The sequence below is a fragment of the Penicillium griseofulvum genome (genome assembly GCF_001561935.1).
Source record: "Penicillium griseofulvum strain PG3 chromosome Unknown contig_89, whole genome shotgun sequence".
Lineage (NCBI taxonomy): Eukaryota > Fungi > Ascomycota > Eurotiomycetes > Eurotiales > Aspergillaceae > Penicillium > Penicillium griseofulvum.
The window spans coordinates 133,863-158,014 of record NW_024467478.1 but is presented as its reverse complement, the minus strand read 5'-3'; the positions used below and the strand labels follow the sequence as shown (position 1 = coordinate 158,014).

The window sequence follows — 24,152 nt, the reverse complement described above, 5'->3', positions numbered from 1 at the left end:
AGAATGGAATGATGAATATGCTAGTCAATCTGTTTGTCATTCTTAACATGTGCAATACCGCTATTATTAAGTACATCAAATATTAAACCGAAAAAAACCGCCGCTCGTTCATGCGCCATTGGTACTAGCCTCGAACTTCACCAACTTGACATCATAATTGAGCTCAAATGCCGCCTGAGGATCATTCTCGCGAGGCACAAAGTCCACAACAAGCGAGTCCTTGACAGCAAATACCGAGTCATTATCAAGGTACTTATCCTTGCGGTCGAAGATCTGCGTTGTCAAAGGACGGTAGTTATCATAGGTAGCCTGGACCATATATCAGCTTCTGTCTCAACAGCCAATCGAAAATCCAAGACCAAGACTTACAATAATGTGAATGTGAGCAGGGCGGAAAGGATGCCGATCCATCAACTCAAGAAGTTTACCAGCAGGGCCATCGTTCGGAACAGGATACGGCGTCGGCCGCAGACAGTAAAACGAGTACCTGCCCTCCTCATCCGTCTTGAACTTTCCACGCAGATTGAACTCAACCTGATCAGGGTCCTGCTGCTCGTACAACCCGTTCGTAGATGCCTGCCACACCTCGACCGTCGCACCGACAAGAGGCTGCTTGGTCTGGAAATCCATGACGCGACCATGCATGAACGTCATCTCAGCATCAGCCGGTTTTGTCTTCACGATATCCTCGCCATTCTCGCGGTACGGGGTATCAGCGCGGAAGAATGGACCCAGGATGGCTGTGGCTGTGGGCGCATCTTGCGCCTCTCCAGCAAGAGTGAAGGTGATTTCATCGACGAGGCTGTTGTGCAAGCATGCGTTAGCTGCTGTATTCCACTGCGAGCAAGAATTCGCCTCACGATTCCAGTCCCAGTACATCGCACACCAGCTGTCCCTCGTTCCGCTTGTTGTCGCTCATCTGTCCCGCCCAGTTGAGCATCTGCACGCCGGCCATCCACTCGTCAACGGTGAGTTCCTCCTCGCGCGCATAGTCGTGCATGTGTCTGATTAGACCGGCCATAAGCTTCCGCATGCGCGGGGTGGTCTTAGGACCCATCGCGTTGATGACATTGTCTGTGAAGGTAGGATTGAAGCGGTGTGTCGCCATTGTTCCGCATATGTTAGTATATTCCGGTGCGATATGTACAAGGGCTATCCAGAAATATAGAGTGGAGAGGACGTTTTAACAAGAGAAGAGTATACGATTATTGCAAACGCCGAGACTGTTATATACCAGGTGACCCGACCGGACCTACAGCCTGTGATCCCAAATAAAAGTACATAACGCTTATTCAAGGATGACCCCGCAAATTCACGCCAATTGCATGATTGTAATTAGCATCGGATGCGTACAAGGAGTTGGGGATCGGAAGGCGTTGCGCTTCCGATTTCCCCGCAATCGGGTCGGACAGCTTGGCAGCTCGCAGTCAAACATTGCGCATTTGCATTTTGATGTGAAAATTCCTAAGATTCTGTGAATCTCCATGTGAATGTCCTACAGATATGAACTTCTAGCAATGTATAAGTTGTAGAGCGTTTCATACGTCAAAGGCAAGCTCTAAACAGCTTCCGAAGTCTTTATAGTAAGATAGCATGATACTCTAGGGCCCTTTAGCTTGGTAGGGCCATATCATTTCCGGGCAGAATCCATACTGAGTGTGAAGTAGGAAGGAGAACCATTCTATTCTCCGTGGGTATTGTGCCGAACTGAACAGAAAGCCGGTTGGATATGATAATCCCTACAATTGGAGTGCTACATCTCTCACCACTCATCGCCGGGCTTTAGGATTTCCCTTCTTTGTGAGATTCTCCGGCAGTTCCTGCAAAACCTCACCATGCTCCCAGATCTTACCCAGTCCAACCTTGCGCTCTACTACCACATCGAAAAAGTCCAACCCGACGAACTTCTGTTCTTCCTTCTCAGCCTGCCCACTCTTCGAAACAGGTATACCCTCACTAAGAATGACCCCATTCTCGCTGCGCCAGAACGGCACCCCTGCTGCCAGCGCTTTGCGTATATCAATATAGATCAAAACCTGCGCATCGCGCCGCATGCCCGAGATGACGCCTGAGTCGGGCTTGGGTTTACCCTGCGGAGCATCATCGGTGTGAGTAGCAAGCACCGATTCTAATGATGGACCAGTAGCGAAGTGAATGTGATTCCGTCCCATACAGCGTAGACCACCGGATTGTAGAATCGCAGGCCAGGTCGCGTGGAACGTGCCGTGGACGACAGTATCGGGTAGTTTCGATTCGTCGGACAGGGAAAGCGGCTCGAGGAAGGAGGCAGCATCTACGGTTTTGATGCTGTGGCCTTGGGTTGCGCGAATTAAAAAGTTCGACGGGTCGGTGTCTTTCACGGATAATGCTTGGTCGGTGGCTGTTTGTTGGGCTTCACTTGTGGCGGGTGCGGATTCCAAGACTGTTGTCTCGGGTTGGGATTCACCCACGATAGTGTTGGCATCGCGCTCTGCATCGGGGGCTGTCACTGGTATTGTTGTTGCTTGGGTTGTGGATTTGGTGGGTTGTGCGGATGGAATGTGAAGGAGGGCGAAGCGCTTTTTATCGGATGACTCGACGGCGTGTAGAATCTCGGGGAAGGTGACTTTTAGTGACTTGAGTTTCCTCCAATTTAACTAGGTATAATTAGTTATATCGCAGGCTATTGAGGTTAATAAAGCTACATACCACATCTGGCACGCTCGCATAACCCTGCGCGTTCATCTTCAGCCCTTCCTTCTCCGCGGCATGTCGTAGAAGTAGGCTTAATGCTTTAGAGACTTGCACATCGCGACTTTGGCCTTGACCATGTCCACGTCCGCGCTTCTCCTTGGTGTTTGGTTGAGACATATTAATGTATTGAGAGCCAAAATGTGCGGGGAGTTGTGGAAATAATATTTTGGTGGGGCAATTATAAGCTTAAGAGTTGCGGCTCTATAGCCCTGAAGATGGGAACAAAGTACGTGACTCACAGCTATTAACTGCATCATTTTAAGAAAAAGCAAATATAGGAACTACGCAAAGCTCAAAATCAAATTCTCTTAAATCATTATGCTAACATAAAATCGACTCAATTGGGTATAGAATATCGCAGAAACACAGGTCCATGGCGCAGAAGGGACAATGCAAAGATCATTACCGATCACAAATGCAATTACACTCTGCTACAGGACAGATCTTGTGCCGTTTAAACCAATCACTGGCATGATTTGCATGGAATCCATGGTTGCAATGGATACAAAACACCACGAACCGTCGCATCACCTCAGTCTCAGTGGGCTTGCGAGAGCCCGCCTCGGCTTCAGCAGCAATACCAGCGCGTGACATCGGATCCGGTGAACCCAACCACAAGGTGCAGACGCCGCAGCGTGGCATATGTCGACCACAACGCGGACACAAAGTCCCAGACATGATCGGGGCTGCCAGTGGGTTCCCGGTGGTGGGATGAACAGTCTCTGCACTCTTAGTAGATGGCGAGAGCTGAGATGAAGCATCGTGCTGAGTGAGCGGATTTGTGCAGTAGTTACAGGTGAGGCTGACCTGCTGCGGCGGTGGTGGTACGAGTTTGCGACCATCCGCAGTCACGGCGAAACGACGAGAGCTGACGTCGAAGCGGGCTCGCTCAAGTTGGAGTTTCCATGAGTTCATTTGTCGCCGGTAGGTCTCGCGCCAGGCCTCGAACTGGACAATGTGTTTTTGGTTGTTAATAAACCGCGGCACGGTATGGCTCATTGCTAGCACGGGAGTTTGGACATCGTTGAATTTCCCAATATACGATTGGAACAGACCCATGGCCAAATGACCCAAGCCAGTGAGTACAACTCCTTCAATATTGCCTTGGCGAATCGCTTGGCTTGTAGCATCTTTCAGATACTCAGTCAGTTCGTCATCTGGAAGCCAGCGTAGCGCAACCTCTACACGATACTTGAGAGGTAGCGTGGTTTCTTTGATAACTGAGTTCCAGTCACCTTTGCTCACAAGGGCTAGGATCGCCCGGGCATATGGATCGGTGAGCTCCTTCGCGATTTCCGCACAGGTTTCCTCCCAGTCTGTGTCATTGTCCCCCTTGGAGGCACCGGCGATCGCCATGGCAAGCAATTTATGAGCTTGAGTAGGGTTGTTACTTCGCAGTCCAAGGTAAGCCAGCTTAGGCTCATCTTGGAAGACAGCCAGTGCAGCAGCCTTGGTATGCTGGTCTTCACCAGATAAAGCTTTCACTGATTCCTCCAGCTCATGGTAAGATTGCGTCGCACCACAGAGACGGAGACAGAGCCGGCGGTGATCAGGGTAAGCCGTGTCGCAACCTTTAGTCTCGGGGAGGTCCAACTGAATTGCCAAAGTTGCTACTGCATCCGCAACTGATTTAACATCGGCTTTCTTAGCGCTGATACAACGTTGTTCGAAACCATTACCTGTTCTGAGTCAGTTTTGAAGAAGATTTAGAAATTAAGTGAAGAAACGAACCCAGGTCATTATTCCAAACATTGTTCACACCTAGATAATTCAGGTCTAAGCCCTTGACAACCATTGACGTCCCAGAAGACTCAGTTCGAGCACCTAGAAAATGTATTAAATATGTATTCGCGACTCCAAGGAAAAATGAAAACTCACGTTCAACCCAATCCCAAAAATCTTGTAGAGCTTGATCATCAGATGCCACCTTTCGGTTTCGAGCCTCATCAAACAAATAACCCTCTTTGCACCGGGATTGATTGATTGTGCATAGAGTGAGCGCTTCTTTAGCAGTAAGAGGAACACCCATAGCCCCGAGAGCCATGGCGCGTTCCCGGTTCTCGTGGCTTGGGACAGGCTCGCAATCACTATTCTTTGACACGAACAGCTGACCATTTGAGTTTGCGCCATGCTCTTGCGAAGTCGAGCAGACGCGTGACCTAATGTTCCCGATCAGGTCTGAGATTGGTGAAATATGCTCAGACAGTGGGTGAATCGATCGCACATCTGAGTCACTCGATGAGATGCCACAAGCTAGCACACTGCGTGAAGATAGATCAATGGGTGCGCACGGGGGTCGCGCGGTGATGATCTGGGGCTGTCCATTGCCATCGAGTGCGATAGCACTTGGTTGAGGAGACAAGCTAAGATTCAGAGAATCGAATGAAACAATCCGGTCCTTTTCTTTGTAGCCACGAGTGGGATTATCAAATGGTACGCATACATCCCGCACGTGCTTGGTGTATACTGATTCTGGGTAATTCCTGGAAGATCCCTGACCAAGGGTCTCGTCTATCGAAGAGCGATACTCCTCCGGCAAGTAGTCCTTAGCAATGTCATAATTCTTGAAATGGCCGCTGCTGGACAGCGCAGCGAGACTGCCTCGGTTTGTCCGTGAGAAGCGCAAGCTCCAGATGGAAGACTTAGGATGGAAAACATTTTTGAGTTCCAAAGCAGGTGTCGCTTGACCTATCTCTGCGGCGCCGGCAGAAGACCCCATTGATGGAGATGCCAGTCGAGATCCAACGCGACGGTCCCACACGCAGATGGTGCTTTCGTTTGATGGAATGCAAGACGCAATATAGTTCTCATCAAGCCAGTCAATAGCTAGATTATGGACACACCGAGTGGGAAATTGTAATGATGGATTTCCAGGCCCCTCTATAATAAGATCAGCTATGCTTTTAGAGGCACCAGGCCTAGACAGACAAACCTCTTAGATCATAGATCCGAACAAATTGGCCTTTGACACCAGTCACGATCGTATCAGGCTGGTCTCGGAAAAACTTGATACTAGTGATAGGCTCTGAGCTGGCGAGCTTCCGCAAAGGTTCAGTAAATCCTTTACTTCCACCAGCAGGACTGAGTCGTTGGTTCACATCCCAAATGTTCAAACAAAAGTCGTTCCGAACGCGATCGAGACCCGCCGCCACAAGACCGTGTGCACTAAATGCAACTGCATTGCAGTACCGTTGGTTGCGGACTGGGAATGAAAGAGATTCCTTGGCATCCCCATCGAGGCGTAGAATGGTGGCCTCCCCAGACGATTGACCCACGGCGATCAGGTTCTCATTTGAAGTAGACCAGTCGAATGCGCGAAACCCAGGGACATTGGTCAGGGTAGAGAGAACTTCATGGCGTAGATTTTTGCCGTCAAACCCAGTCACCCTACACAGTCGAAACGATTTCCCCGTGACGTCGACTGACAGGAAGCGTTGTTCAGTGGCCGACGAGGTCGGGGACCAGCGAATGGCGGACTCCATGCTGGCCCTGGTACTAAGCTTGGTTCAGTAATTAACTCAGTGGCATGAGTAGATTCAGACTGCCAGATACACAAATTCAAGTGGACAATTGGAGTAAATCAAATCAATGCGACGACAGAGGCCCGCCGTGGTGATGATGATCAACGAAGACGCTCATTGGTTGACGCCAATCTGGGGGACGGGCCGATAAATCCGCCGATATCTTTTTTTCTTATCGTTTTTGCTGTAGCTTCGGCCTCTTTTTTTTCTTTCCTTTTCTATTAGATCAACAATTATGTCTACAGACACTCGAAGCAACCCCGATCGGGCAGCTTCCTCAAAGAGGAAGACCCGGGATGGGTCGGAAGATGTTCCCCCGGCCAGCAAAAAGGTGCAGCGCAAGGCAGACAAAGCAGATGACCAAGTCCAATTTGTGGACTTCGACAGCAAAAGCAGCAAAGGCAATGCATCAAAGCCCAAAGTGACCCGGAAATTCAAGGACAAATTTGCCCCCAAACCGGAAAAGGAATACCCATCGATCAACGATCTCAAGAAGCGAATTCGCGATGTGAAACGACTACTCAACAAAGTGGACCTGTCTGCCGATGCTCGCATCTTGCAGGAACGTGCTCTTGCTGGATATGAACAAGATCTTGCGGATGAAACTACACGCAGAGAACGATCATCACTGATCAAAAAATATCACTTTGTCCGATTCCTTGGTATGTAGCCCTTAAGTCCGAATGATCCTGGGTTGTCGCTAATGTATTTTATTATGGTTGAATAGACCGCAAAACTGCCACCAAGGAACTCAACCGACTTACGCGCCGTGAGAAGGAAGAAGGTCTGGATTCGAAGCAGAAGGCTCGTCTTGCGGCAAAAATCCACAACTGCCAAGTGAACCTCAACTACGCGATCTACTATCCCCTCACGGAGAAATACATTTCAATCTACCCCAATGGAAAGGCTGATACAACGGATCCGACGTCAGAATTGCAATCGGAGGAAACCAAATCCAAGAATGGCAAGCCCCCGTTGTGGCCTGTCGTTGAGAAGTGCATGGAAGAGAAGACACTGGACCTTCTTCGTAATGGAAAGTTGCACATCAACGCCAAAGGAGAGAAGATCCAAACTGTGTCGTCTGGCACAGCTACTGCTAAAGATACCCAGAAGGAGAAGAGCAAGAAGAAAGAGCACCAGAAAGAGATCAAGGCTGCTACCCAAAAGGACAAGCATCTTTCCAGAGATGACAAGAATAACAGCAAGAAGGAGAAGCCTGCACGCAGTGAGCGGTCCTCCAAGAAAGATGAGGCACCACAACAAGTCAATCAGGAGGATCAAGATGATAGCGATGGTGGTTTCTTTGAGTAACCAATTCGTAAGTTTGATGCAGAATTGGTTTATGTCTTATTTTGTCTTGATATCCACACTAGCATTTCATACATTCTATTGCAATACAGCCAATTAACACCCAATGTATCCAAAAAGCTTCAAATAATGACCTGGTAATCTGCCTGCATACCTCAATGCCTATCTCTCTAGCAAACCCCCATCTAGTGAGCTTAGGGGTGTGATATAACTTCACTACATTCACTTTCGCCTCATTATGTATGTACCAGTATATCTCATTGACCCCTTTTACTGCCATCAATCCATCAACCCTACTTTTCGAATCTTTATCTTGCAACCTTTAATGTTCTCAATTTTCGAACTTTCACCACATCTATCTTCAGACTCAATGCTTCAAAGTATTTGATTCATATTTGCCATCTGATTCTACAAGCTACGAGGATCGGATCAACACCTGCGACTTGTTTGCTGCCCGGGTGTGATCTCACTCCTATCTATGCTCTGTATCACAGCTGCATCTCTTCACACTTTCGCGTTGTTCCATAGCATATCTATCCTCTCCATATCTGCTTTGCCTTGCACCTCTTTTTTCACAAGTCGGCGAATGCGCGTATCTTGCTGAATGGTCGACCGCCTCGATACTTACCTCAATCGCCGCTCTTACGTTGTGTTCATATTCGCTTCACCTACTTTGATATTCGCTCTTCACGTATGCTGATATTCGCTCCACGCAGGCTCATATTCGCTTCACGTCCCTTGAGATTCGCTCCACATACGTTGATATTCGCTCTACGTAGGCTCATATTCGCCTTTCGAAATTCATATTCGCTTCCCACACTGTATCTTACCACAAGTCGCATCTACATATTCGCTAACTCATATATCTTGATCCAGTCCGCTTCGTACTTCGAACTTCCTCGACTACTCAAACTTCCGAAAAGGTCAGTATACATCTACCCGTCTGAGCCCGCATTGATAAATTGGGAACTGCGAGGTAACATCTACCTCAATCTCAATTTGATGGCCAGATATACATACAATCATTCGATATCTTGACTAAAGGAGCACAGATCCTTAAATCGATTCTGCGGTTTTTCATGATAGCCAAACAAAGATGCCTCCAGTTAAATCCAAAGAAGCCAGAATGGCTTGCAGCCCTTCCGATGAAGCAAAGTTCATCAAGAAGCAGGAACTTCTTCGAGATCACTGCTCCGCCGCCCTCGCTTCTCACATGAAGACAAACCCTGATGTTGTGTGGACAAAGGAAAATAGCGACAACGCCATGATGCGCCCAGAAGAAGCCGCTCAGTTCAAACTGGTCCTCGATGTTCAATTCGACGAAGAAACCGGCCAACCAATCTTCCCTCCGCCATACACCAGACTGTCCGATGAACTAGTGTACTTGATGACCAAGTTCATGGCCTCCCAGGAACGGGGACGACGATATCCGTATGACTTCGATAGCATTGGCAATATCAGGCCTGAACGAGTGTCTTCGGGACCTGCTCCGATCATCTGGGCACATGGGATTCCCTTTTTCCCAGTTTACAAAGGGTACTACATTCTTTGTGGACGGGAAAATGTCAAATGCATTGGCTGGTTGCTCCATGAGAAGACACGAGAAATCATGGCGGCGAACCCGATCTGGTCTGTTGGGGCTGTGATCGCACCTGACTCCGCCGTGAATCTTCCACATACTATCACTCGTCAGTTGACACAGCACAAGCCTCATGGTGCCGAGAAAGATGCGAATTACAAGGGCAAAGCATGGGCTCGCGATGTCGTGGCTGATGAGCATCATCTCTGTGCTGTTGTTCCGAACCCGGATACTAATGAGATTGAGGTCTGTCCGCTGTACAAAGCATGGGGTTACAACGTCCGTTGTGGGCCTACGGAGGGTGGGGTGAACCCAACTATCATGCCGAAGGAGTTCTTCGTCAGCCATGGTGTTGAAGACATCGACTATGCCTCTCTCGATAGACCGTATGCCAACGAGATGATGGACGAGGATGAAGAGTCAGATGACGAAACAGCAAATGTTGTCGAAGATGACATGGAAGATATTCCGAAAGAGACCGCGAAAGACATCACAATAGAGGTCACCGAAAATGTCACGGGAAACCGTACCCAGGATGCCATGAAACAGGTCACCGAACAGGTCGCCAATGAGCTTGAAATCGTCGCCTCGGATCTTGAGGAGAAACAATCTATTCTTCCTGGCAGCATTGTGAACACTGAGCTCGATTTGAACATGGATGTCGTGGATCCAACTAAGGATTCCATGGGCAAGCCCGACCCCGAGCAGACCAGCACTTCTACTATCCCATTTCCGGAGACCGCGATCCAAGTTCTGACAAACCTGCAAACTACCGAGATGGAACTGTTGGCTATGCAGCCTGAAATCGAACAGGCAGCGACTAGTTCATCTGCTGAGAACACTCAGACCGTTGATCCGCCCAACATGGAGCGAATCATACCCATTACTGAGCGGTTGGAACATTCAACTGCTTGTGCTTCGTCTGACAAGCCAAACAATGGCGAAGCTCCGGCGTCTCAATCGATTACTGGAAGAACCGTCGTTGGCAAGGAAACTGACAATGACAATAGTCAGCCACCAGCGGAAGTTCCTGTGTAAGATGGGGGAGACTTTAGACCCAGAAACCGAAAAAAAGTGAAATGGAATCAGAAATGAGGTTGACTACGCCTTTATGAGATACCAGGGGGTTATGTATCTCAGAGGTTGCTTTTTATGGAAACTCAGGGTTTATGGGCATTGGTGGATGCCTTTTTATCTTTGTGTTTTCTCTTACGATGTGCTTTTTGTTCTTTTTTGCCAGTGACATGGGGTTCGCTGTGCTCTGCTCTTACGATATTCTTTATGCTAGTATTGCATGAAAGAAAGACTTGCTTTGTTCGAATTTCCTGTTAATAGGGGCTACAAGATGCAAGATAATCAGGTTCAAAGGGTACAATCAGGTCACTTGAGCAGCCATACCTATGATTGCAAAGTGATTCGAAAGTCTCTGTCTCATCCTAGGTTATGCATGGAAAAGGCTTTTTCACAAATTAAGCCCTTTCCTGCCATTCTTTGCTGTTTGCCTATAAAATGGGCTAGACACTAACGGAAATAGCTGAAAAGACCGCCGGAAAGATCACTGGAAAGACATCGCAAGACCACATAAACGGCCGACTATTCTTGTTCATGCTAATAATGGCAGATAGGACCATTCTTGAAATGAGATTTAAGTACTGGTTTTAGTCGTTGAACTGCATGAATATAGTATTATCTTGAGGTTATCAATTCGAAGTAAAGTTTCATAGAAGCAGCCGAAAGGCATGAATTTCAAATTGAAACCCCCAGGAAAGACAAACTGTTGAGGTAAAAACAAATAAAGACGCCTACCATCTCGCCGGTAACCCCTCTAGATACGTATGCTAGGGCTAAGATCTCGATTTCATAAAAGACGTGAAAAAATAAAAAGCACATAGAACATGCAGGACAGCAATCCCATTCTTCAATCTGGCGCCAAAGCTAAAAATGAGGATAATGGGGTAGATCAGGTGGGAGAAAGATATAAAGAGAGAGGGCCAAAAACAAGTCAAACAAAGAAACTGTGTTGTATTGGGGATTTCTTGCCCCAGAAAAGAAAATCATATCGTGCGTAATTCATAGCAAATTGAAAAGGATCATTGGATATGATCTTCAACTTCAAATGGACGTCCATTCAAGACACTAGCGATCCCGCGCTAGTAGAGTCGAGGCAGCGTCTCGCACGTCTTGCGTCTAGCTCGTCAGGTGTTTCCAGAACACGCTGAAGACAACACCGTACAAAAAGACATTGACCTCACATGACAGTACAGCTACTACCACTCTGCGCTCGCCTGCGTCTGCCACCAAGAGCAGAGATAGCACCTACGCCATAAGCGTCGTTGTCATCGTCGTCTGCATTGTACAGACGCTCAGCTTCACGGGCACGGCGTCGACGTCGGCGAGCACCAGCACCGGCGGCGCCAGCCTCCTCCGTGGCGACCATATAGTCGGCCCATTTCCGGTCCAGCCGGGATGCAGAAGCGAGGTCACCGCGCAGGACACGTTTCGTGTGTTCGTCGACGGTCATCTGCCAACCGTAGAAACATTTGAGCTGGATGATTTCATTTGGATAGGTTGGCGCTGGTGATGGCGACGGGGAAGAGGCTGGAGTGACGAAGGTACTAGTCGCCGCGGAGGAGTTGGCGTCTGAGGTTTGTGTCACCGTCACCACCGTAGAAACGGGTTTGCGGGAGGCACGCGGGATGTATGCGTTGCTAGAAAGGACTTCCCTGACCCCTGCCCAGGTGACGTTGGCGCAGTCGAATATCATGAGCCGAAGGCCGACTTGGGGGAGATCGTCGCTGTACCCGCGGCGGCGAATGCGGAAGCTGGCTTCCATCAGCGTCAGGTCGGACACTCTGGTGTTGTCCATTTCGACGGATCGGAGTTTCGGACAGCTCTTCATTACTTGAAGCATTCCTGTGTCGCTGAGGCTCTCACAGTAGCTGATGTTCAAGTGTTCCAAGTGTTGCGCACATGGGGATTTGGCCAGCTCTATCAGGGTGCTGTTTGTCAAGTTCTCCAAATCTTCCAGTTCCAAATGCGATAATTTCGGCGTCGTGCGAATGACGTCCATGACAGATTCATCTGTCAGGTCGGAGCACTGAGAAACTTGTAGGCCCTCCAAATCTGGAACATTATAGGCCAGGCTTTTGAAACCATCGTCGCTCACTTCAGGGCAATTATGCAAGTCCAAATGACGGAATCTTCGAGGTGGAACGATAGGCCGATCGCTTAGAATATCCATCTCGGGGGTTTCGCCGTGGATCAGCATCTTCAGGCTGTTATCGGTCAGGTCGGTACGACTCATGATCAAGCGCTCCAAAGTATTGCGCTCAAACAAAGCCAAAGTGAATTTCTCATCCTTAAACCCACGGATTTCGCTCGCCCGAAGATCCTTCAATCGCTCACATGACTGGGCAATCCGAAGAAGACCGGTCGTATCGACATTATTGCACCAAGAAATATTCAACGTCTCGAGTTGCGGACAAGACCGCGCAATAACCTTCATCGTCGAATTTGTGACACTCGATAGACCCGAGAGATTGATGTGTTCCAAACGGGGATTGCGAAGGAGGAAAGAGTAGATAGATGCCCTGTCGATACGACAGCCCTCAAGCGAAAAATTGACAACATTCCGACACAGATCCGAGATGCGTTCTCCGTCTGTGGACCATTTATCACGCAGCTGAACGCAGCCTCTGAGATTGAGGTCTCGGACAAACGGACCACCGGAAGTGATAAGCTTGACCAAAATATCGCTTGGGATCTTAGAGTAGTACTCGGTTGTGTCAACCTTGGACCATAATTGGCCGTCGTAGCACATCTCGTTCCACGATTTGGACACAGCAGAGCAGCGAACAATTTCTTGCGGGGTGAGGTGTTGGAAGATCTCCATCTTAATCTCTCGTGGCATATCGCCCCAAAAGTTGAAAGACCTAGTCGGTTGGGATTCTGGAACGATGACCTCCTCCTCCACCTTTACTCCCATGGGGGTCGCAGTGCGTGGTGACCCGTGCGATGCTGGTCTCACATCAAAGGGCAAAGGCACGGTGCGAGGTGTAGTGAAACTAGGGCCATCAGCGTCCATCAAACGAATTCGAGCGTTTGTGCCGTAAGGCTCGCCAGAAGAACCAGAACAGCCGGGAGTAGCAGGCCGAGGGTTGAGGCCGCCATATAGCTGGGAGGAACTTCCATTGCCTAGACAGGGCGAGTAGGAAGTCGACGATAACGAAACACAAGAGAGAGAGGCCTTATTATCTCGGCGGTAGCTGGTCGTTGATGAGGATCGTCCGCGTCTGGTCAGCGTCGGACTGGATGACATTCGTTGGAGGTTCTGCAGTAACTTCTGACGACCCTTGAGCTTTGGTGGTTGCTCTAATGGGATCTGGCCTGCCAAATTTGTTGGGCTGCTCGGAGAGTATCTCTCTGGAGAGGGCAGAATCTCATCGGATAGTTGGGAGGTCATTTTGCCGACTTGATCCAGCCTGTAGCACCTCTTCCCTGGGCCACTAGTATCTTATCACGCCTTCCGGAGGGTGTGTCGTCACGGTATGGAGTATCACAGAATTCACGGTGGAGGATAATGACGGAGTATGAAAACAGTGGAAACGAATAGAGCGACGGGCGCGCAATCAGAAGTTCTTAGGCAAGCATAGTGTGAGATCTCAGCTGGTTTAGATATCAGCATGAGGAACAAAAAAACAGAAAAACAGAAGGAAAGTGATCAGAATGTGAGTGGGGAAAATCACGTTGTCTGTATTGTTCTGTTCGGGGCCCGCGGGCAAAGAACCGTGGAACAGGCCTCTTTACGGCACTTTGCCGAGTGACGTACAGAGAGAACCCGAGATAGCCGAGTAGAAGATAACACCTAGGTAGAGGGAAAAGTTGAAGTTAACGGAGAGATAAAAAAAAATTCAAGAAATAGCGGAATGCAGAGCGGAAGGGAATGCGATACATCGACTCAAACCTGGTCTGACCACAATGGGCAGATGTCCCTACTCCAAGTACTTTCCCTCAACGTTATCTGCTTATCGCTCCCCACCTATTAGTTTACTGGGAGAGACATGTTTTGTCTTTAAATCTAGATGTATTACTGATACAGTTGGCACAGACTGTGAAACCAAAGCCCTCGGCTGACGACGCCTTGTAAATTGAAATTTAACGCCTCTTAACCCACAGGCCATAGCAAGTTAAATTGTTCCTGAGACATTTCACTTTTCGCCTTTGAATTTCACTGGATGTGCGGGGAGGGAGGATTATAAATTCTAATCCATGGTACGATGGCAGTATATCCATGGATTGAAATAAGCCCTATCCACGTTTTTTTTCTTTAAATTTTCTTTTTCTTTTTTTTGGATGCCAAAGGCATCAATAGCAGTTTCAGTGTGACAAAATATCTTCAATTAGAGATGTCACTACAGAGTAATGTTGTAACCTTGACAAAGTGGATCTTTCGCCTGATAACCTGGGCAAAGCCACTTTTGCCAAGGAACTACAGAACCCACTATTTCCCCCGCAAATGCAAAGTACGTTGTATATAAAGTCTGCCCTCTTGAGGTCTCTAGGTCACATATGCAAAGGTATCGCGAAATCAAATGCAATGGGGAAAAAAAAGATGAAATAGACCCCTAAAAAAATAAACAAATGCATTGATGTTCATAATCATCATCAAGGCCCTAAGGGAAGTTAGAACAGTCCACCCCGAAATGATACCCAGTTTCCCCGAAAAATTCTACATCCATCATCAAAACGTAACTTTGTGGGGTATCGCGTTATTTTGTTGTTGTTTTTTCAGTAAATAAAAGGCGAGGATTCAAGTCCCTGCCATCCATGGATGTTCAAGTACTTCAGTAATTGTAAGTCGATTGTCGACATCACGATCGAGCATCGTGCGGATGAGGTCGATGCAATCTTCTGAGAAAGGAAGGAATGGAATTCGGAGGGGGTGATCGAGGATCTCATCGACGTTGTAGAATGGGTTCTCTTTGTAGACGATGGTGTAAAGGAGAATACCCAAAGCCCAGATGTCCTGTTCCTTGCCTCGATACGATCTGCCCTGCAAGACCTCAGGTGCGGCATAATCTAACACAGTCAGCATCTTACCCAACCATCGACGAAGGAAACTTACCAATTGTTCCCACAAAGACATCAAACGGCCCGTTTTTGATGTAGGCCGCACTCCCAAAGTCGATCAACTTGATCCGTCCCTCTCCATCGAGAACCACGTTCTCATCCTTGATGTCACGATGTACCACCAGTGCTTTGGTGTGTAAATGATTGACGGCACTCGCGACCTGTCTGAAAATGTTTCGGCACTCCGACTCATCCATGTTGGCTTTGAGTTCAATATAATCGAACAGGTCCATCCCTGGGAGACCGTGGGGAGTCATTTCAATGTAATAATTGATATCATCTTCGAAGAAGCCTTCCATCTCCACAATGTTAGGGTGCTTGAGCCCATCCCGCCGTAAGAAGTCCAGAACGTGAATCTCCAGCGGTACAGTACCCAGTCGCCGATCACGAGTCCATGTGTCCACCAGGATGCGCTTTTTCGTGACAAATTTCAACACCATCTTCTTGGTAGGCTGCTTTTTTAAACGTGCCAGTTTGACTTGGCCGTAGGCTCCTTGCCCCATCTCCTCGAGAATCACATAGTCATTAATCGTTCGTTTCACCGGAGGGTCGTTCTTCGCATTGGCAGCCGAAACCTGAGGAACGGGCTGTATTGGACGCGCGGTGAGAGGCTCAGAAGCAGCCTCACTGAGTTGTTGACTGAGTGTTGACGTTGGGGTTTGGATCTCCACGGAATTGTTGCGATTTTCGGTAGCCTTGGTTTCAGCGCCGGCGTCTGACGGGCGATCTGAATCAGGGTCATGTGTGGGCGAGGTAGGTTTAGAACTTGGTACAGATGATGGCGAAAGTCCAGCAGCGGGTCCAGCAGCGTGGAGTTGTCTAGAGTAGGTTATCCACAAAGCATAGACCAACTCTGTGACCGCAACGGTATCATCACTGTCATCAGAGTCGCTATTGCGATCGCTAGATTTCTCCGCTTTGTCCTTTGAGAAGAAGGTACCGCTTTTAACCACGCGCAGCTGAATATCCACAACAATGGTCGAGCCATCCCGATGCTTGGCAAGCAAGCCACTTGGCTCTGTAAACACAGAGGCGGCATTTGCTTTTCCATCGCGGAGAATAGAAAGTGTCCGTGCCCGTCGGAAGCTATGTTCAGGTATGACAATACCATCAACCAGTGGCACATTGTCCTCCTCGGTCAACACGTCTAGAATTTCATCGAAATCTGGTACAAGTTCAGTAAAGTGGAGTCCCTCCGGTCTTTCTTGACCGAATAAGACCGAAGAGAACACAGAGTTGGAGCTGATCACGTTCAATGACGAGGACGAGAGCACCATCATGCCTGCGACATGAGGAAAGCTGGAGACCTGAAGAGTGTGATCTCCTTCTCCCTTGCCGATGGCGACAGGAATACAAACACCAGCAGCGGTGCGGGCGGCAAAGTGCTTCAACTCCACGATTTTAGCCAATCCCTTCCCCGGGGATGTCTCAAGAGATTCCGATGGCAAACAGGGTAAAAGGTCGGTGATCCGCTGGCCTGTTTGGACGACAGACGGGCCCCAGATCTTATCAACTTCGCCTTTGGCACTCATGACGTTCCATGAATCGTCGCACTGGATGGAGGCAATATTCTCGGTTATCTCTTCGAGTACCCAGATCAGGCCACCACGTTTTTCCATAACCCAGACGCTAGCAGATCCGCGTGATCCATTGCGCTTCTGAATCGGGACAACATCGCCGCATAGCAAGACCCCGCGTGACTTGTGGGCCGGGTGGTTATTGTTTCGGGCATTTCTCGTGCTGGAGCCATACCCATCATCGGTCTGCGCTCTACGGGATTTTTCTCGTGAAGACGGTTTGTTGAGAAGTTGCGCTGTCACTCCGTTCCCAAGACCTCGGAACTTGGGATTGACAGCGGAGATGTTAGCTCTTTCGGGTTGAAGTGGCATACGGGCAGCAGCATCAGTGCTTGGATCTCGAAGTTTGGCCTTGAGCCATTCCCGGTGTTCCTGCTGTACAACCTCCAGGATACTTAGACGGCGAACTTCGGACTGAAGAACACCAAAGATGAGACATGAGAGATCATTCGCGGCCAGAATGGTCCATGGTGCTTGGGCTTCGGTCCTGAACACGGCCTGGGAAGCCGGGGTCCATTTGTTGCTATGGGCGTGGAGGACGGGGATCTGGAATCCCAATCCAGCAGTCGAGGAGCTAAGTGAGGTGAAAGGATCCGTGGAAGTGTATGGTTGTGCTAGAGTTTCCATCAGCTTGCTCCTGACAGAGACAGAGCACAGGTCCGTGTATGTACGTTTTAAGCTTACGCGCCTAGACGTGGGTGCAGAGACCAGGTCCCTCCTTTGGCTGGAGATACGATCGCTGGGCATCGGACTCAACATTTGAGGGCTGTCGGGGGCATGTGAACCCGAGAGGGTGGAATCCTGGGCGCCGTCTCGGGTGCTGATCGGAGAAGAACTACCATCTGAGAAGGCCTTCTCAAAGATGTTGTCGCGATTAATCTCTGCGGGTCCTGTGATGGGTCCACGGCCATGGATTTGGTTCTCCTGGGTTTCGAGCATATTTGCTCGGGCCAAAAGCTCCATCATACCTTGCATCTCCGTGTCCCCACTGGCGTTTGCTTGTGCGTTGGCGATCCCGGCATTGGTTGCGGCCCATCCCATCCGGTCGCGCATGAAATCAATAGACCGTTTGAGGATGTTTTGACGGGTATGGAGGAATTCTTCGGACTGTTGGGCGAAAGAAAAGGAATGTAGGGATTCCAGTGGAAACCGGTGAAGGTCTTCTAGATCCGTGAAGCTTCGGTTGGACAAGTGACTGGTATGAGCTCGAGATGAGGAACGAGACCGGGGAGAAGGGGCGGGGCGCTGGCCAGCCATGGGAGCTAGCGATAGCGAGGAGGAAGACATGTTCGGTAGGGTCAATACTCGCGAGGGCTGGTTTTGGCGTATCCGATCCAGCCCAGTTGGATTAAGTCCATGTTCGTTCTCGAATAACGGAGATCTGTTGGAATACAGGTGTCAACGTTGTGTAAAAAAGGGAAAAGAATATTGTCGCTGACCTGGAAAGAGGGTCATATCCCGAAGAAACACTGTCCGTCGTGCTCCTGGTGTGATCTGTCTGTAAAGAAAGTGTATGCAGTCCGCCCTCGGATTCGGGCGACTCAGAGAGGGGTCCTAACGGCGACGAAAGAGGACTCGGCTCGCCTAAGTAGGGTCAGCGCGATTCATCTAGCTTATAATCAACTCAATCGGCGCGTCTCAATGTTTCCATTCCACGGGTCTTCCAAGAAAATGTGACGCTATCGAATGATCAGACGGTTCGTCTCCGCGGTCAGATGCATCTCCGAGCATGTGCTAGCGCGTGACCGTAAGTCTAGGAAGAAACTCGAATCGCGCCCTGGTTGCTCCAACCCTTTTCTTTTCGGGTGCTCGATAAGTCGTAAGCTCAATATGAGTACGTAGCACCTTGGTTTCTCCCTCGCCTCCACCAGTTCCCCAAAGCCCATGGAATGTGAAACAAAGACTGAACGATCAACATTAAAAAAAAGCATGTGCGCATGACTGACCATCATTGTTATAAGCCGACCCCATCCCCGAGGTCTCTCTTCTCTCTTTTTTTTTTCGTTTTTGTTTTTTAAAAAAAATTCAGATGATCAGAAACAAAGAGAACGAGGCTCAATCGAGGCGAGCACTCGTGAATGTATCCGGGGTATGCGACATGGAACGGTCACTCGCAACTGGGGGTTTGGCGGGCAGCTGCCTCGTAGGGTCTCAGGCGGCATATGTGGCGTCGCGGCTGAGCACGCAAAGAGTGAAGAGACAAGATTAAAAGGTTCAAAGGGGGAAAAGAAAAAGAAAAAGGACCAGCGGGGGAGAGAGTGGGGAGAGGAAAATGCCAAATGGGAGAAAAAGGGAAATAAGTCCCCCTTCCGTGATGTAATAGCCTTACTCCAAATCCTTTTTTATATTTAACTTTTATATGTCTTATATATACATTCTCTCTCGAAACAAATAATTAATATCATTGGATTTACTTTAGATCGGCTGATCGACATTGTCTCTATGTGGCGGAGAAGTACTTCTGGACTAGACGGATCTATATAAGATAGCATTGAGATATCTTAAAACAGAATCACCCAGCTTTCCCTTTGAATATGTTTCGTTTCTTACCCCGCTCCAAATGGAATGTTATGGCAGGTTTAATTTCCGAATAGTCTTCAGATGATGCAAAGTGGCTTTCTCAAATAGATCCGAGCCCCTGTGGCCTTAACTCCTTTTGGCTACTTACATGCACTTTATATGAAGTTGACAAAACAGGTATACAACATAAATGCAGAACGGTAGAACTAGATTCTGTCAAATGCCCTCTTTTATAGTCTGCAACTCAGTCAATTTCTATGAAAAAATTATAATGATGCAGAGAGATAAGAAGTGGGACTTGCTTTGGTGTCTCCAGTGCATACGCAAGCAGTGACATGGACTAAATCGGGAGATATCATGGGCCGGTGCCTGACAGAGGGTCCCGAGAGCCCCGAAGGCTGTGCAGCGCCAATTCACTATGACCAGAATCCGTCCCTGGATTTTCATCTCCGCTCGATCCGAACAAGACATTGGGTTTCCCTCGAGTCTGGTCTAGATGTCGGGTCTGCTCTGGCGGCGGTGATGTCGAGCTAACAAAGCCCGACAGGTTCCGACCGCCGCCAAGCATCCATGAGAATCCCGAATCCGTCATAGAAGGTCGTACAGTTGATCGAGAGGGTATTGCCCGCGAACCTTCGGGTTTTCTGTCACTGTTCCTTCGATTTGCCGTTGGGATAGAATCGGTTCCACCTTCGGCTTTCGGCCCCGTTGTTTCCGCATTGGTGGGCCTTAATGTTCGTGATTGACCTTTGTTTGCCACCACTTTGCCTTCTACTTTGGCCATTGGTGAGGTATCTGACGCTTGTAATTCAGCTGTTTGGTTTAATTCACCGTTTACACCGGGGTTAAGACGGGGATCTACTGGGATGGAAGAATCTCCGAGGCAGACCTGGACACTCTCAGCTTTGGCCAGGGCCTGTTTCACTGCGCTGTTCGTATCAGAATCAAGCTCCTTGACATTTGCCAGCTGGGAGCCAAGATCATCCAGTGCTTCGCGTAAAATCGTCGCCAACGCTTGGTTCCTTTCTTCGAGTAGATTGATCTTCGTTTCCAGTCTGGCCGATGACGCTGTAGCTGCCATAGGCTGAATATCCGAGGCTGATGCAGCAGAAAGAGGCCTGAAAAATCCAGGACGCATATTTGCTTCATGATGCATTGTCTGCATATTTTTCCTAGCTTCTGTCACGGCGCCTCGAACAGCTTTGGCTACACCCCAGGCCTCTGTCCGGCGTTGGATCCCTTGAGAGACGTCTTGGAGAAGAGACTCGAGGCTTTTAGGGCTATTTCGGGATGGTGACCCAGGTGAGTTTTGTCCACTGCGTTTCTTGAAGTCTTCCCAAAGGAAGGCCTTCCTTGTGGGCCGTGTACCAGAAATGTTGCGAATTTTGAAGTCGGGCGGTCTGCCTGAATATTTCGATATGATGAAACTGCCTCGATCGGCGGTAGGATTCTGTTCCAAATAGAGTGCATCATGTACAAAAGTTTGAGGGGTGTGTGGTTCGGGCGAAGGGTAGCGTAGTAATAATGTCAAGGCGGTTGTATAGTCAGCCGTGAGCACTAAATACATGTCAGCAAAATAAGGTAGCCTGTAGGTAGGAAACGAGCAGGTCGACCAACATTGCCAACGAATTCTAAGCAGCATTGCAATGCATGTGAAATCAACAAGATCAGACCGTAGTCCATGAGCAAACAACAGGTCCCACATCATTAGCATATCATCAAATGGAAATTCTCGCCCAAACAAAAGGCGCATCCAGCGGCTGTTCAGTGAGTTAGCAAAGAAAATGGATGGGGATCTGAACTCGGCTTACGTTAGGAAAATTTGCGGTAATACGTCCACAGCTTCCAGATGCTCAGCGAGCTCATGGTCGATAATCGCCAAAGCTTCCTTATGAAGATATTGACACCGATCAACTATCGGAATGACATCCATTTGGCCATTTGCCGACCGTGTCTCACCATGTTCATAGTATATGCGGGCCGTCTGCATGACAGAGAGAAACAGCGTAAATGAATCATGTTCGACAAATTGTGCATCAAGAAGCTTTAGCATCAATCCCTCACTTTTGTCCATGTTCGCATCAAGTCTTTCGGGGTCTGGTTTCACTGAGTCTCGATCTACTGCCCAGAGAATAGGCGCGAGTAATTCATGCATTCCTTGTCTATAGCCGACGTCTGGATTGAGCTTCGAGTAGACGAACAGGATGTCTGTCAATTTGGATTTCGTGTCGGGCTCTTGGAAAAAGTAGTTTTCCTGCAAGCATCGGTCGACATCTTGAAGAATCTCGGTACGTAGCGTCTCATCGTGTCGGAGTGTTTGCCAAGGGGACTGATTGTTCAAGAATTAGTTAGATAGGGGGATTCTTCAAGTTGGGCAAAGCACGGCGAGAGGGCTGCATACCTGTTCGTCATCCGCCAGCGGATCAACAGTCGATTCTAAATCGTCCGGATGTTCGATGTATTTTAAGAAATGATCTCGTAGTGCACGATAGGCATCCCGAGATTCGTCGAGCTTAGAGACCCATTCGGTTTTATCCAACCCGTCGAAGAGTAGAAATGCCTATATGCCGAATGAGCATATATCTTCACCTCTCGTTGTCAAGCGTACAGAACCTTCCAGCAAACCGATCTTAATCCGTCATTGCACAGGTTTCCTCCTTGATCGGATAGCAAGGCCGCTCGGAGGTCGGAAGGTGTGTCGTTGTCGGAGAACAGGATATCCCATCTCTTTCTGCAAGAGTCAATACGGGTGAAAATATGAGGATAATTTATAAGGAAAATACCTGGTCTCCTCAATGGTTCTCATTGTTGGGGATGGGGAGAAGCTTAGAAAATGAGGGGGGAATGCGGGCGATAGTAGACCGCCCGTGCCTTATCTCTGTGACTCGGCCATTGCGACATTCCACCGTTGTATACTCCGGTTGATTTCGGATTTGGAGGTTTGCATATCAAAAGTGATATAGATCTTGTCTTGCCACCCTTGCAGAAACTCGTTGCATCCCTGCACCGCACTTCATGTTACCTTCCACAGCTTCATGACACCCGTGGACATTCAAAATGTCCGCAGATCTGCTAGCAGAGTTTGGTCAGTCGCCTGCTCCAGATAATAGGTCCAAACAGCCATCGCAACACCAGAAAAACTCATTCTTCGATGTCGAAGATGGCATTGATTTCTTTGGGTCCGGAAGCGTGCAGCACAACAAACGTCCCGATCCGACGGGAGCAGTCAGTCAATTTGCAACTCCATTAGCTTCATGGCAGAGTCCTAGTAATCAGGGATTTGACCTACCCTTGAATCCAAACAGCGACGTATTGTTCGATGCAGAATTCGACACACCAGCAAGTGATGCAGACGACGACTGGGGTGAATTCGAAGGCCCTGAATCAAACACTCTACACCCACAACCAACAAATCTTCAGCAATCAACGATAGCTACATCTAGCAAAACAGAGCCTCGGCGAGATGATCCCCAGGTTTCTAGAACAATTGACTTGCTAGATTCACTCTCAGTGGAAGATTCTGCACTAGCTGTGAAGCATCCGTCAAGTATTGCCAAACAGAACCAACACATCCAACCTAGTAATAACCGAAACCAGCCGGCATGGGAGGATGATTCGTTTGGTGACTGGGGCGATTTCGCCGATGCGCCTGCTACCAAACCTCCCCCCAAGGTCTCTGAGAAGAAAACAAAACCACCTACAAGGCCGCCTGTCAAATCCAACAAGCCGCCTGCATCAACCTGGGATGATGATACCTTTGAGGACTGGGGTGATTTTTCAGATGGGCCTAGTGTGAAGCCTGTGACCAAATCCAAACCCACCCCACCACCGACAGCCGCTAGCCCAGCTCCTAACAGCTTTGCCACAACCCCTGTCACCGTCCGTCCAACAAATATCCCACCGCCATCGGTCCTTCTCGAGTTATTCTTAGATGTGTTCGAGAATCTTCAGAAAGAGGCTACACTCGCAAAATCCCAGCTGCGATCCTCGGCCCCATCCTCATCCTCAAAGATCATTTCCACAACAGCCCTGAATATTCACAATGTGCTTCAATCGGCCGCCCGCGTAATTGCTGGGCGAAGTCTCCGGTGGAAACGTGATACGATTCTTAGTCAAAGCATGCGAATCGGGCCTGCCCGTTCCGGTAAATCTGGTGGTATGAAACTTAACAGCGTGAACAAGCAAGAAAATATTAAAGAAGAACAAGACGCTGTTGACGTGCTTACTACTTGGCGTGAACGGGCGGCAATTTTCAACGCTGTTCTACAAGCTGCAGGCCAGCGACCAATCCCTACGGTCCCAGATCCTAGTGCACTTAAGGTTATTACAGCGCGGGCGGACCAGGGCGCATTGAAGGCCTCCCATCCATGTGCACTCTGCTCACTTAAGAGAGATGAGAGAGTTTTACGGGTGGACGAACAAAATGTTCAAGATAGCTTCGGGGAATGGTGGACTGAGCATTGGGGCCACACAGCATGCAGACAATTTTGGGAGACAAACCGAAATCTCCTTGGGCAGCGTTGAAATCATATGCAGAAGTAGACGAAAAATGAAGTTGTACATGGTGATATCAAATGACCTTCCAATCATCGGGAGGGAACCCGACGACACATCATCTATCCCTCTTCACTCCACTATTAGAACAAGATAAGATTTTGTATCCACCTGGGTATAAAAAATTATCTGATTCGTCTTTCTTCTGATAACCAAAGTTTCCCCCTCACGGCCCTGGGCCTCGTGGGCCTCTCGGGGAATCTTTCTCCCCCGCACTTTGGCCACAATCCT

The 24,152-nt window shown here is 48.8% G+C and overlaps 8 protein-coding genes across 8 annotated transcripts; 3 read left to right on the top strand and 5 right to left on the bottom strand.

The window, feature by feature from the left end:
- Window positions 1-108: 108 nt before the first annotated feature.
- Window positions 109-1,108, bottom strand: PGRI_041140 (intradiol ring-cleavage dioxygenase; the record flags this gene model as incomplete). The annotated part of the gene is made up of 3 exons (XM_040791827.1): window positions 109-309; window positions 370-802; window positions 861-1,108. 3 exons carry the CDS (start codon window positions 1,106-1,108, stop codon window positions 109-111), a joined length of 882 nt encoding a protein of 293 aa, XP_040643737.1.
- Window positions 1,109-1,769: 661 nt separating this feature from the next.
- On the bottom strand, window positions 1,770-6,215 carry PGRI_041130 (Phosphotransferase KptA/Tpt1; the record flags this gene model as incomplete). The annotated part of the gene is made up of 6 exons (XM_040791826.1): window positions 1,770-2,636; window positions 2,689-2,764; window positions 3,254-4,412; window positions 4,465-4,557; window positions 4,612-5,613; window positions 5,666-6,215. 6 exons carry the CDS (start codon window positions 6,213-6,215, stop codon window positions 1,770-1,772), a joined length of 3,747 nt encoding a protein of 1,248 aa, XP_040643736.1.
- Window positions 6,216-6,489: 274 nt separating this feature from the next.
- PGRI_041120 (Efg1 domain-containing protein) lies at window positions 6,490-7,565 on the top strand (the record flags this gene model as incomplete). The annotated part of the gene is made up of 2 exons (XM_040791825.1): window positions 6,490-6,916; window positions 6,982-7,565. The coding sequence occupies 2 exons, from the start codon at window positions 6,490-6,492 to the stop codon at window positions 7,563-7,565; spliced, it is 1,011 nt and encodes a 336-aa protein (XP_040643735.1).
- Window positions 7,566-8,688: 1,123 nt separating this feature from the next.
- Window positions 8,689-10,179, top strand: PGRI_041110 (uncharacterized protein; the record flags this gene model as incomplete). The annotated part of the gene is made up of 1 exon (XM_040791824.1): window positions 8,689-10,179. The coding sequence occupies one exon, from the start codon at window positions 8,689-8,691 to the stop codon at window positions 10,177-10,179; it is 1,491 nt and encodes a 496-aa protein (XP_040643734.1).
- A 1,210-nt stretch (window positions 10,180-11,389) lies between these two features.
- PGRI_041100 (F-box domain protein) lies at window positions 11,390-13,603 on the bottom strand (the record flags this gene model as incomplete). Its single annotated transcript, XM_040791823.1, has 1 exon — window positions 11,390-13,603. The coding sequence occupies one exon, from the start codon at window positions 13,601-13,603 to the stop codon at window positions 11,390-11,392; it is 2,214 nt and encodes a 737-aa protein (XP_040643733.1).
- A 1,347-nt stretch (window positions 13,604-14,950) lies between these two features.
- Window positions 14,951-18,134, bottom strand: PGRI_041090 (serine/threonine-protein kinase; the record flags this gene model as incomplete). The annotated part of the gene is made up of 2 exons (XM_040791822.1): window positions 14,951-15,219; window positions 15,266-18,134. 2 exons carry the CDS (start codon window positions 18,132-18,134, stop codon window positions 14,951-14,953), a joined length of 3,138 nt encoding a protein of 1,045 aa, XP_040643732.1.
- Window positions 18,135-19,722: 1,588 nt separating this feature from the next.
- Window positions 19,723-22,173, bottom strand: PGRI_041080 (GTPase-activating protein GYP6; the record flags this gene model as incomplete). Its single annotated transcript, XM_040791821.1, has 6 exons — window positions 19,723-20,924; window positions 20,985-21,127; window positions 21,179-21,696; window positions 21,769-21,927; window positions 21,993-22,098; window positions 22,151-22,173. The coding sequence occupies 6 exons, from the start codon at window positions 22,171-22,173 to the stop codon at window positions 19,723-19,725; spliced, it is 2,151 nt and encodes a 716-aa protein (XP_040643731.1).
- Window positions 22,174-22,424: 251 nt separating this feature from the next.
- Window positions 22,425-23,891, top strand: PGRI_041070 (uncharacterized protein; the record flags this gene model as incomplete). Its single annotated transcript, XM_040791820.1, has 1 exon — window positions 22,425-23,891. One exon carries the CDS (start codon window positions 22,425-22,427, stop codon window positions 23,889-23,891), a length of 1,467 nt encoding a protein of 488 aa, XP_040643730.1.
- Between the last annotated feature and the right edge of the window lie 261 nt (window positions 23,892-24,152).